Source organism: Nelumbo nucifera, chromosome 6, assembly GCF_055504915.1.
Source record: "Nelumbo nucifera cultivar China Antique chromosome 6, China Antique-T2T, whole genome shotgun sequence".
In the NCBI taxonomy this organism is placed as follows: domain Eukaryota; kingdom Viridiplantae; phylum Streptophyta; class Magnoliopsida; order Proteales; family Nelumbonaceae; genus Nelumbo; species Nelumbo nucifera.
This window is the reverse complement of record NC_142654.1, coordinates 4,989,869-5,001,819: the sequence shown is the minus strand read 5'-3', so window position 1 is coordinate 5,001,819 and position 11,951 is coordinate 4,989,869. Positions and strand designations below refer to the sequence as shown.

At 37.6% G+C, this 11,951-nt stretch overlaps 2 protein-coding genes across 2 annotated transcripts; one reads left to right on the top strand and one right to left on the bottom strand.

The window, feature by feature from the left end:
• Positions 1-2,091: 2,091 nt before the first annotated feature.
• LOC104586603 (large ribosomal subunit protein eL22z-like) lies at positions 2,092-3,681 on the bottom strand. Its single transcript, XM_010243891.3, has 2 exons — positions 3,378-3,681; positions 2,092-2,509 (listed from the first exon to the last, which is right to left on the bottom strand). Exons 1-2 carry the CDS (start codon positions 3,605-3,607, stop codon positions 2,365-2,367), a joined length of 375 nt encoding a protein of 124 aa, XP_010242193.1. The 5' UTR covers positions 3,608-3,681; the 3' UTR covers positions 2,092-2,364.
• A 1,706-nt stretch (positions 3,682-5,387) lies between these two features.
• EER5 (proteasome family protein) lies at positions 5,388-11,463 on the top strand. The gene is made up of 13 exons (XM_010243892.3): positions 5,388-5,670; positions 5,762-5,898; positions 6,022-6,115; positions 6,229-6,318; positions 6,761-6,826; positions 6,956-7,045; positions 7,120-7,176; positions 8,359-8,420; positions 8,757-8,844; positions 10,510-10,586; positions 10,666-10,740; positions 10,843-10,948; positions 11,115-11,463. Exons 1-13 carry the CDS (start codon positions 5,503-5,505, stop codon positions 11,244-11,246), a joined length of 1,242 nt encoding a protein of 413 aa, XP_010242194.1. The 5' UTR covers positions 5,388-5,502; the 3' UTR covers positions 11,247-11,463.
• The last annotated feature ends 488 nt before the right edge of the window (positions 11,464-11,951 follow it).

Genomic DNA, 11,951 nt, shown 5'->3' with positions numbered 1-11,951 from the left:
TCATATATGAGGTCAAAATGAATATTTGATAATTTTATAATTCAGAATTTAGAGCAAAGTTCTCTGCATTTAGAATTTAGAATAAATAAAAGTTTACCAATACCAATATATCTCTTAATGTAATTATTGCACTTTCAGATTTTAGAATAAATGAACAAACCCTAAGACTTTAATACTAATATTGAAAATATTTCACAGTTAAAAAAATAATCCAATCACACTGAAATTTTAACCCTTGAGGCAGCATATTCACCATTCCGACCCGACCCCGCGTTCCACCATACCAACCACCAGCCACAAAACAAAGGAAGAGTTGATCAGACTGGGCTAGGCCGTGGGGTCTCGTGGCTCTGAAATAAGGCCTAAAGCTAAAGCGACATACCCATGTAGAGGAAAGAAGAGAAAAAAGAGAAATAGAAGAGAAAGAGGAGCATTAACAAATGAGCATGGATGAGGCCAGGATGAATTGAAATTATGCCCTGAACAATGTTGATCTGGTACATGTGGTACCTCGATTGTTGTCATTTCTGCCAGAAACAGTGAACCCTATTCAAGGTAAATGACGTATTACAGTTTGACTATTTTTCTTTTTATTTTTATTTTTTATGATAAAATTCCATTGAAAATAAACCATACCATTGGCATAGACAAACAAAACAGAAACCAGTGAGGAAAACAAAGTAAAAGTAGTGAAGTACACAACCAGAACACAGGAATCAAATAAAATGAATCAGTCCTGCTGTCCTGCACGTTTGAGAATTCTACTCATTGAGGTTATTATATCTTTGTTTCAAGTTCCAACCATACCGATACCGAAGCTGAGTCATCGATCCATTCTCCCCGCATCGTGTATTTGTAGTCCACCTGCACAAATCTACCTACATCTTCATTTCCTTTGCTTCTAATAAACACTGCACGCCCAAGGGTTTCCAAAATCCCAGACGACCCAGTTGTGATATACACTGACAAAGCAAGCTCCACCTCCATGGGAGCTGATAGAGACAACTCAACAAGGAGACGACGGAAGCATAATAATACAACATTCAACATAAATTTTTCCCAATTTTCTCAACCTTTATGAGTCCACTTAGGAGGAACACGTTTCATTTTGACTTTTTTTTTCTCTCTTTTTCATCTGTAAACTGTTAGGCTATGTTAGGCTACCTGTCCTTCCTTAATGAATAAGGGTTATCAAACTAGACCCAATAGATGTGGCGAGTAGTAGCAGGGCTGCACAAAGACTGCATCATTTCATTTGAACCGTTGTGGAGCTTCTCGTAAAGAGACAGTCATTTATGGCTCCCTGTAAATTGCATTTGTTTGTGGAAATCTAAATGCAATCTGAACCCAATCTTTATGGATCCACCCCAATGGGCCAATCCAAAATCTGACATTATCAGAGTTCTATACCATACCATACATAGCACTAACAATCTCAGTTCCAGCCTTCCAGGTGACTTATTCATGAGTCATGACAGTAGTAATAGAATATCAATGTCTGATAATTAATCCGATCTAGCTTAAAAAATAAAACTTGGATCCAGGTACACGTCAATCCTATTCAACTGATCGGATTCCCACTGGAAGAAAGAGGACCAATGGATGTAAGATCATAAGATGTTTAATGGAGGGGATGTAAAGCCTTGGAATTGGCTCTGGGGCGAGATTACTTGGTAGCATTTCTGTTTCAGGTCGAATCACTGCCACATCAATGCCATAGGCGATTCAACTTTTGTACAAAATCATATTTGGTGATTGGTAGCGCAGGTTCAACTTGAAAACTGAAAAGGAAAAAATACTTTAGAATCAGGTTTCATGCACAGGGGGTGCTATGAGAAACATCAAAATCATATTTCTTGAATCCTGGATTGTCCCTGCTTAGTTTGCCCTACGTAGCGCCTAGAGGTCCCTACATGTTTGAAAGACTACATATGCTCTGGATTTCATACTTTCATGTCAAAGTGTCTCTCAATTCCAGCTACCACCTCGTTGGCTGAAGCGATAATGATGCTAAACACCATCCAAGTCCCTGATCCTAAAAAGGCTCGGTGAATAATAGATGAACCTCTACGACAGTACAAGAGAAAGAAATTTGGATGCACAAACAAGATACTAACCACTGCAATCGATAAAGCATACAAGATTTCAGACAAACAAGAGGAGAGATTGTAGATGTTGGCATGCCAACATGTTGCATGTTGTGTGCTTCTTCAAATATATAAAACACTTGAAAGTAGAAAAAACGAATACCTAAATTCTGGTGTTCTAAGTAGTCCCAACAAGGCAAAACTGATATGATGTACTAAGATGGTTACCAAATTGACAGAGAAAACAAAGAAGGAAAGAAGCAAAGTGATAAATCTATCAATCCTCTTCCTCGCCCTCATTCTCAGCAATGTTGAAGTAGCGCAACTCATAGATATTCCTGTCTTTGTTCGATGCAATGACTCGAAGCCAGTCCCTAACGTTGTGTTTTTTCAAGTACTTCTTTGTCAAGTACTTCAGGTACCTAGGTAAGCCATACCAAAAGTTAATTAATCAAATGAAAAACAATTAAAATGCCAAATTACAACCAAAGAAATACGGAGTAATGATTAAAACAGAGAGTCTGGACCAATCCAACCTAAACCTTTAATTTTTCCATAAACCAATCATATGCAATATCATTATCATGTGGAGTCTGGGCCTATCCAACCTAAACCTTTAAGTTTTAGCATGTGAAGATAAAAATGAGTTTGCAATGCTTCCCATATCCCTTCCAATAATGATGTGTTTGCATCGGTGAATGCCAAGGGAAGATCCACATAAGCATGCCTCAAACCGGTTCTAGGGTTCTAGGTTAAAAGAATCACAAAAGAGCAAAACAGGGCTTCTGTTATCTCGGCAAGTAATCTGGTCACCCTTAACCCTGATGACAGTACAAAGGCGACTTCCAAGGTAAGGAGTACCGATCGAAGGATGAATGGAGGATCCTGTGTCATCCGGTAAAGACCAATGGTTGTGGGCATCAGCAGGAAAGGCTACCATGAGCTTGCAAATGCAGAAAACAATGAACAAAGGAAAGCTGCTTCAGCCCACGAACTAATCTAGTTGCTAAAAAATCAATTTTAAAACCCAATTAATTGAATGACAGAATGACATGGTTGTTACAGCACAATTACTTACACCAATGCCGTCTCTTTTGTAAACAAATCCAAGAAAAACTTCCCAACTATAATTATTGATAAGGGATCAAGTTCAGATCACTTTACAAACCAATAAACAGATTTCAGTACTTTGGTACATATTCACACTCAATCCAGGAGAGTGTGACGGTGATAATCCAGGAGATAGAAATGAACAAATAAAGCTGCCAGAGTAGGAAGCTAATAGCATACCTCTTGGAGAAGGGATTTTCAGAGGTGACGGTGATCTTGTTCTTTTCGCGGGAAATGGTGATAGAATCGCCGAAAGCACCAGCCTTGCCTCCGACCTTGATCCGCTCCTGGAGGAACTTCTCCAAGGAAGCGATGTCCATGATCTTGTCTTCTACTGGTTTCGAGCAATCTATCACGAAGCTTGCTCCCTTCTTCTTTCCCTTCGGGGCGACCTTCTTTTCTTTACTCATCTTTCCTCTCGTCTATCCTCCCTCTTCCCTGCGGAAACCCTAACGCAGTCAAGCCGAGTTGCGATGCGAACATGGTGCTTATATTCCACCTTGGAGAGTAAATGCTAGGGCCACGGTCTTGGCTGACAAAGGCCAAGGCAAGGGCATCTTAAATCACAAAAACCGAAAAACGACACGACATAACACCCCTTAATGGCTTAACCGGTTAACCCGAGCATTTGCACAAAGTTTCAAATTTATCTTTTGTCCTTTTATGCTTCCATAGATCCGTGGTGGATAAGCCCGTGATGTTAGTATTGCACTTTTAGGTCTGTTATGATGGACTTTTCTGGCTTAAGCCCACTGCCCACCTAGGCCCACGATAGCTTTGTAAAATTATACATACAAATGAATAAGAAGAGGTGCAACTCGGGCGAACAGGTCCTGGCCTCCTGGGTTGACCCTCAACCTTGACCTTGCCCAACTCTGAAGGTGCAAATCTCGAATTTGGGCCTGGCCTAATTCCAGGTCAAATTCAAGTTTATCAATCCATGCCCAATTTGAGCTTTACATAATACAACTCAAGTCGAACTTTGGGTTCAAGTTTGGTCTGGTCGGGCTTTGATGGATGTGGGTGGGTTGGTTGGATTTAAAAGAATTTATGAATATCTCTTTGTATGATCATCTTTTATTGGATTTTATAACCCAGTTTAGAAGTAGAGTTGATGGGAAATATATAAAACATGTACGAGTAAAGATATTTGGGTCTAATTTTTATGATTTGCACAAAACCTAGGATAAGTATCTACTTTATATGGTATGGTATAATTAATTTTTATGATTTGCACACCTCAAATTTTTATAAATGCTGCACATCCTTATTTATGAATGGGGAGGTTGGCACATTCCGAGCTTCTCATCGGAGAAATCTCCATCCGGTAGTCAAAGACGACTGGCCCATCCACAAACTCACATATTACATTATACTTTTAGTGTATTTATATACTCAGGTTCAACTATAATACGAAAAACATCATATCTGAAAAATTTGTGATCAATCAATTGATATCATAAACGTATTAATCAATCAGATAGCATTTGATGGATTTTGATTGGTCAAAGATATTCCTGTATCATATTTTTTTTTCGGTATCAAAGACTTTTCATGTTCAAATATGATAAACAAATAATATTACAACTAAAACTAAAATTGAATGATGATGGATGAATTGTTACTTTTCATGTGAGTGAAGCACCCAAAAAATCTATGCATCACAAGCATAACAGTGGAACTGTAACCATAAAGAACAAAACATCAGAACGCTATGATAATATTATTTTCATTAAAAAGAGAATAACAATTTGACTTTAAAAAAAAAAAAAAGACAAAGGGCACCCCATATATATTTGTGGAGACTGGAGTGGAGTAATATGTTTGGTTTCGTGGGTGTTTCCTTAGAGGTATTTTTTTATACAAATGTTTATCTTAAAAATTCTATTTAAACGTTTTTTACTTTTTCTATTTAGTTAATTGGTTTATGGTAAATAACACCCTATAAAGTTACTTTCTACCTCAAATAAAGTGCATCACATCAGCATTACATTTTAAGAAATATCCGGACAATAAGAGAAATATGAATTTTACCTTTTCCAAATATTCAATACATATAAGTCAAAGCATTTCAATTTTTTAATATTTATTTAACAAACAGTAAAATCATATGCAATAAACATCATAAATGCCCATATAACCAAACATATAGAAGTTGGCTCCAATTCAGCCCGGTCCTTTTCTGTGTCGACCGACCAACCCCGAGACATATTGCTTCATATCGGACCAGTTAAAACCAAACCCGTCGAAAGGGGAAGAGACTAGAGAGGGTCTGCGCCATAGTCGTTGTGTTGCAGTTGCAGACATGGCATACCTAAGCATGGGAGAAGCTCACAGACGAATCGCCGACTATCTCAGTCGCTTCTCCGAAGCCGTGTTGTCTCAAGACGGATCCTCACTGAAGCCGCTTCTCTCCGTCTCATCCAACTCCCCTATTCTTTTCTCCCTCGCCGACGCTCTCAACGTCTTCCAGGTTCTCCAACACTCCCCACATACATCTTCCTATCCTTCTCAGGGTACCAAAACCTCACGTCGAGTGTTAACCCCCTTTTTCTTGGTCGCAGGACGCAAATAGGTTGATCAAACAGTCTGATCGATATTCGCAGCTGGCAGAAATCTTAGTCCCTCTTTTCCGCTGCCTGCAGAATTACAGAATCGAACACTTGGTTGATGCGTACACTGCCTTCGAGAAAGCTGCAAAGTACTGCCTTTTTTCTTTTTCGTTAGTTTCTTATTTAATTTGTTGGATCTACACTATCAATTGAATTAGTGTCGATTATGTTTGTCAAGGAAATTATGGTTTTATGATGCAATGTAACTGCAGTGCTTTTCTTCAAGAATTCCGTAATTGGGAGTCTGCGTGGGCTATGGAAGCAATGTACGTTATTGCCTACGAAATTAGAGTTCTTGCAGAGAGGGTAAGACGCTACAGTCTGTATCTTTATCTTTTACTCTCCTTTTAACATCATTCTTTTTTCGGGATCTTCAACTATATTAAGAAAGAAAGAAAGAATACTCCCTGTGGATGTAGGCCGACAAGGAACTTGCTTCGTATGGAAAGAACCCAGAGAAGCTGAAGGGAGCTGGTTCGTTCTTGATGAAAGTGTTTGGGGCTCTTGCTGTATGCTTTTTTCTAATCCTAATTCATTGATTCTTCACTTGAATATTGTCCCAATGTCCCATAGCGATTAGCATGTTATTTGCTTTGTTTATTGTGGCCGACCGGCTCAGAAGTTTTTTGTAATGGTTTAAGTTAACTTCAAACAATTTGTTTGTATGTAATGCTCGCCGGTTTCTCTATATTCATCTGGCTCCATTACATAAATTTGTACACCAAGCCCTCACATAAGAAAAAAGTTTTATTTCTTGCTTGTTGTCTCATATAAAGTAAACCAAGAGATGTTGCTTCTATCTCCATGCTATTTGCTGCACTATATAGCTTTTTGTATTTTTATTTGTTTTCACTTAGGACATGTTTTAATTGCTGCTTCTTCTTGGCTTTATATGTGCATCGGAGTTAACTTCTTTGTCTAATTCCTTACAAGTGAACCTGCATCTTGTAGGGGAAAGGCTCCAAAAGAGTTGGAGCATTATATGTAACTTGCCAGTTATTTAAAGTTTATTTTAAGGTGATTCCATTGTTTCTTTCATCCCATTTTTTATTGCCATTTTATGGGCAACGGATATTATTTATCTTCAAATTCTGAAAAAGTGTGTCAGAAAGTCCATGACAAAATCTAAGTTTTGTAAGTTTGCAGCTTGGTACAGTGCATCTTTGCCGAAGTGTGATAAGAAGCATTGAAACTGCTCGAATTTTTGACTTTGAGGAATTCCCTGTAAGAGATAAAGTAAGGCACTGAGTCTGATAGCTCAGAAGAAACTTCTCCTGTGATGATTTGATTCTCACACTATTTTATCACAGGTCACTTATATGTATTATACGGGCCGCTTGGAAGTTTTTAATGAAAACTTTATTGCTGTGAGTAATCTGACTCCCTAAGAAATTCATTAGATGATTATGTTCTTTTGTGCTTCTTATTTTATCGAACTTGAATAAAGACGCCAGTTTATCCTTGTTAACTCAACATGCTTTAATTGTCAATTTTTTTAGACATGCATACATGTCATATAGAAACAATGCCGTGGTTGGATGATTGCTGTTTTTCATCTTTTAAAAATGTGTGAGGAGTTTAATCCCCTGTATCTATTTAAGTCTCACAGACATGTATTCCATGTATCCATGAGACACCATGAATCTATGATTAGGAGGAAACTGAGAATCTTGTACTGGAGATGAGCTATATATCCTCTTAGGGGTAGTTGCATGTTCCTCTATAATATAATCTGAGTGCAAATTGGGTACCTGGTTTCAAGAATTTTCACCCCAATGGACCTAGCCTTCAAAACCTAACAAAGTATCAGTCCAGGCCCACCCAAGTTGCACAACCTAAATTTCACTTTATCCAAAAAAAAGTTGCACCCCTAAATATGCTTCTTAAGAGACATGTAGAGAAACTTCAGTACCTAAAATTGAAACTAACAAAAACTGCCTTTGCCCCATTAAATCAATGGTTGAAATTTGTAATAATCTTCCTAAGAGAACTTTTAGATCAAGGCATGGGACTTTGGGGACTAAGGCACTAAGCTAATTTCCTTGAAAATGGATAGCATCACATGCATTGATTTCATTCCAAGCCTTATATAGGCCTGCAAGGCTGCAAGAACATTCTGAAGTATGTGGCTGTAATATCATGAGAATTATCAGCTTATACCCTAAATTGTATTTATTGATTCATTGAGTGAGAAAAAAAACTTCGTGACATTTTTCAAAAAGGTTTGATGTTTTATTCTCTAAAGTAATGTTTGAAATAATATGTTTTTTTTAGCAAAATAATGGGTTAATTGTGCCATATCTTCCTAACTGCACATTAGTGATGCTGATTTGGGAATACATCTCAACTATACACCTGGACGCATTCTTATTTATTTATTTTTTCCCTTCAGCTTGTAATTCTATTGGATACTCCATTGTAGACTTTATCATGACACTAAGGATTCAAAGAAAAAAATGTTCATAAAAAGCATGTAAAGAATTAGCCATATAAGTTTTACCATTCTTTCTTTACCTATTACTTATGTTGGTTATTCTTGTGCATGATAGGCTGATCAGAAACTAACATATGCCTTGACGCACTGCGACCCTCAACGTGAAGCAAACATAAGGTTTGGTTCAGGTGTGCGTGCTGCATATATTTTGCAAGTGTACTGTTTGTGGGAACATATTGTTGCTCCTACCATTTGTAACTATTTTCATGCTATTGCTTCAATTGAATGTTTCTTAAAGTTCGGCTTCTTTCTAAATCTACAATGTGTTGAAGCAATGGTTTCTTTGTAAGAAATAAGCATGTTAATCTCTGGTTTTATAATTAACCAGTCATAATGGATCTGATTTGTTCGTATCTGCACTACTCTTCTGATGGTGTCTAATCTGAAACATAGGGTATGCCATATATTAACTGTTCTTTACTGATTGTTTTGGTTGATTTCATATGGACATAGGTTAATCCTTAAATACCTCGTACCTGTGAAGCTTTCGCTAGGCATTTTACCCAAAAGGCGGCTCCTGGAGAAGTATAACCTGGTTGAGGTATAATCTCATCTCTAAAATGTTTTCATTTATTCCGTTTTCCTGATTTAAACTTTAGAGATACTTTTGATCTGTCTATAGTTTTTTCTCCTCTAAATATAGGGTTTATTAGTACCTTTAAGGGAGCATGAAGATGCCATGGTGTATAAGGGTCTTGGTGGAGGATACATGGAAATTCTTAGAGATTGTTGGAATAATGTAAGAATTCCTATATACTAAGAGAAGGCAACTGCCTGCACAAATGATTTCGTGGCAGATTTGGGACATTGCCTAATGGATTGGAGATGCCACTCAAGGGATATGTTCCATGTTTTAGAAAACATGCCATGAATGCTTGGTGAAGTAGAAAGAGAACCCTGCCACGATGTCTTATTTCAGAATAAGTTTTTTTTTTTATTTTTTATTAGTACTTATTTCAGAATGAGTTATCTAATGGATCTCTGTATTGGTTCAATTGAATGTTCAATAGGCTTTGACTTTACTGTTTCCAATAAAAAAAAATCAATAGGCTTTTGACTTGTAGAATTGGCCCTATACATGGGGTTGGATCTGCTGATACATAAATACATACATGAACATGGGATGAGGTTTTCTGGGTTTAGTTAGGCTGTGGTCTTTCCTGCATTGGTTGGTTTGAGAATCAAATCATTTTAAAATGCCAGATTTGTTACAATTGTGCATCCTAAGAGATAGATGAAGACATAGTATTAGAGATAAGATGGTTTGGGAAGAGGCTAGTTGAAGGTTTTAAAAGAGATGGAAGAGGCTGAAAGGCATATGGACCTTTTGAAGTTTCATATTCTACTACCATACACTGGACCTTCTGAAGTTTCATATTCTAGTGCCAGCGAAGACCAGATTGAACCTTTTTTCTTCTTGGAGCTGAGGATGGGAAGGATGAAGGGGATTTAGTGTCAAGGTCAGTGGAACTAAATCAACTGATATTACTTGCTGAGTCAGTTGGTACCTTCATTAGGCTGAAATTTGTCCATGAATAAAAATGGAGAACAATGCTTTTCCATAACTTCGTAGGCTGCCAATTGAAGTTTTCATGACACCTGTTACTTGAGAGTTCCTTCAATTATCTATAGTTCAGACCTCTTTGGTTGAAAATTAATTCATCAAACCCTTTTTACTGAATCAAGGATTGAGTAGGCTTTTCAGCAGCACAGAACTTGATTTAATTCACAATAAAACATAAATAAATAGTTAGGAGCAAGGAGAAATGAGAGACGAGAGAGAATGGAGGAGAGAAGAAAACTGGGTGAGAAATAGCAGAACAGACCGTGGGGTTCAAGAGAATCCCCACTTATGCTTTAACGAATGAAAGAATTACAACAGTTTCTTGGTAGGGCGGCAGCAATAAAGAAACAATAAAAGAGGGCCATTGGTCCCAATAAGGCATACTAAAATAATAAAAAAGATTAAATCACCCTGAAGTGGCCTTGTCAACAGATTATAAAACCCCTAAACATAAATATGAATGTTAGAGATGGAACCTGGCGGTGGTCTGTTTATTCTTTTATTTTTTGTCACTTTCTTCTTTCCCATTGTCAATGCAAACTTTTATTTTGGAAAGCAGCCTTGTTATTTCCTATGAGATACTGCAATCTATTCCTCTTTCATTTTTTTTTATAGAAAGTGACTGATTGTGTTATTTTGCAGTATAATAATGTGGTGCAAGCATTAAGAAGAGGTGATCTCCGGCTTCTTCGACATGCTCTCCAAGAGCATGAAGATCGGTATAGTTACCCATTGCTTTTGTACATTCTCAGTAATTAATGGTCAAGAAGTTCCTTTCTTGAGCCCTGTGTCTTTCAGATTCTTGAGATCGGGTGTATATCTTGTCCTGGAGAAATTAGAGCTCCAAGTTTATCAAAGGCTGGTAAAGAAGATGTAAGTATCTAGAGGGTTTTTAGAACTGTCATGCATCCTGATGTGAGTCAAAATAACCCCCCAAAAAAAAGCTTTCATCACAACTCGGTACTTCTCTTGCAGCTACATAATCCAAAAGCAGAAAGACCCCAGCAAAGCACACCAGGTGAAATTGGAAGTTATTGTTAAAGCCTTGAAATGGCTCGAGATGAACATGGATGTAGATGAGGTACTTGCATTTGCATGCTACTTTATCTGTTTTTTCCATTTAGATTCCTATATTTGCCGAACCATTTGTGACGTTGAATATTTTTCGGTTTTTTTTTACCACTTTGTGATGATGTTCCATTCAATACTTAGATTAATAATTATGGTATTTAAAAAAATTTTTGCAGGTGGAATGTATAATGGCCATTCTAATATATAAGAACCTTGTCAAGGGGTACTTCGCTCACAAGAGTAAAGTGGTTGTCCTCAGCAAGCAAGATCCTTTCCCCAAATTAAATGGTAAGCCAGTCAATTCATAGGGGAATTTTCTTATTTTCATTTCCTCCTGGGGATTTAGGATGTAACTTATGAAGGATGATATTTTGATGGTTATGGTCAAATTGGTTGTAATTTCATGTAATTGAAGCCCAATTTTTCAAGGCCAACGTGGCTGAGCTCTGTTACTAGACACTGTTTTGATTTGGCATGCCTATGTTGCCTGGTATTATAACCAATGAGCAGGCGATAAGTTGGAAATTTTTGTGGTGGCATATAAACAAGCTTGTACTGCTGGAACCATGGTTTTTAAAACCGACCCGGTGACTGAATCGGTCAGGGGTCCAGTTACCGGGTCGAATGATCCGACTGTTCAAACTGAACGCTCGGCCTGTTTTGACAAAAAAATAAAAAATGGTTAAAATCGTTCGAATGGTTAACTGCCTGGTTCTGCGGTTCACTGACCAAAATCAATGGTTTTGGGGGGAAATCCTGTTTCTGGGAAAAACGGAACTGGTTCTATTTTTTTTGGTCTGACTGTCTGGTCCAGTCCGGTTTTGAAAACCATGGCTGGAACCAACTGTAACATATATTTGATTTTACTAGAGTTGCTAGACCTAGACAGGGTGGATTGGAATGCCTAGAAAGAGCAGATGATTCGATCTCATCTGAATGAGATAATGGAGTCTTCTAATCTGGAAAATCTCTAGGACTGGAGGATCATGATTCACTATCCCCGGTTGAATGGT

What these genes read in the sequence shown, in the direction of transcription:
- LOC104586603 (XM_010243891.3), bottom strand. Translation starts at nt 3,607, where the DNA reads ATGAGTAAAGAAAAGAAGGTCGCCCCGAAGGGAAAGAAGAAGGGAGCA. An exon ending in GAAAATCCCTTCTCCAAGAG is followed by an intron (nt 2,510 to 3,377) that starts GTATGCTATTAG and finishes TGGCTTACCTAG; the next exon opens with GTACCTGAAGTACTTGACAA.
- EER5 (XM_010243892.3), top strand. Translation starts at nt 5,503, where the DNA reads ATGGCATACCTAAGCATGGGAGAAGCTCACAGACGAATCGCCGACTAT. An exon ending in ACGCTCTCAACGTCTTCCAG is followed by an intron (nt 5,671 to 5,761) that starts GTTCTCCAACAC and finishes TCTTGGTCGCAG; the next exon opens with GACGCAAATAGGTTGATCAA. An exon ending in TTAGAGTTCTTGCAGAGAGG is followed by an intron (nt 6,116 to 6,228) that starts GTAAGACGCTAC and finishes CTGTGGATGTAG; the next exon opens with GCCGACAAGGAACTTGCTTC.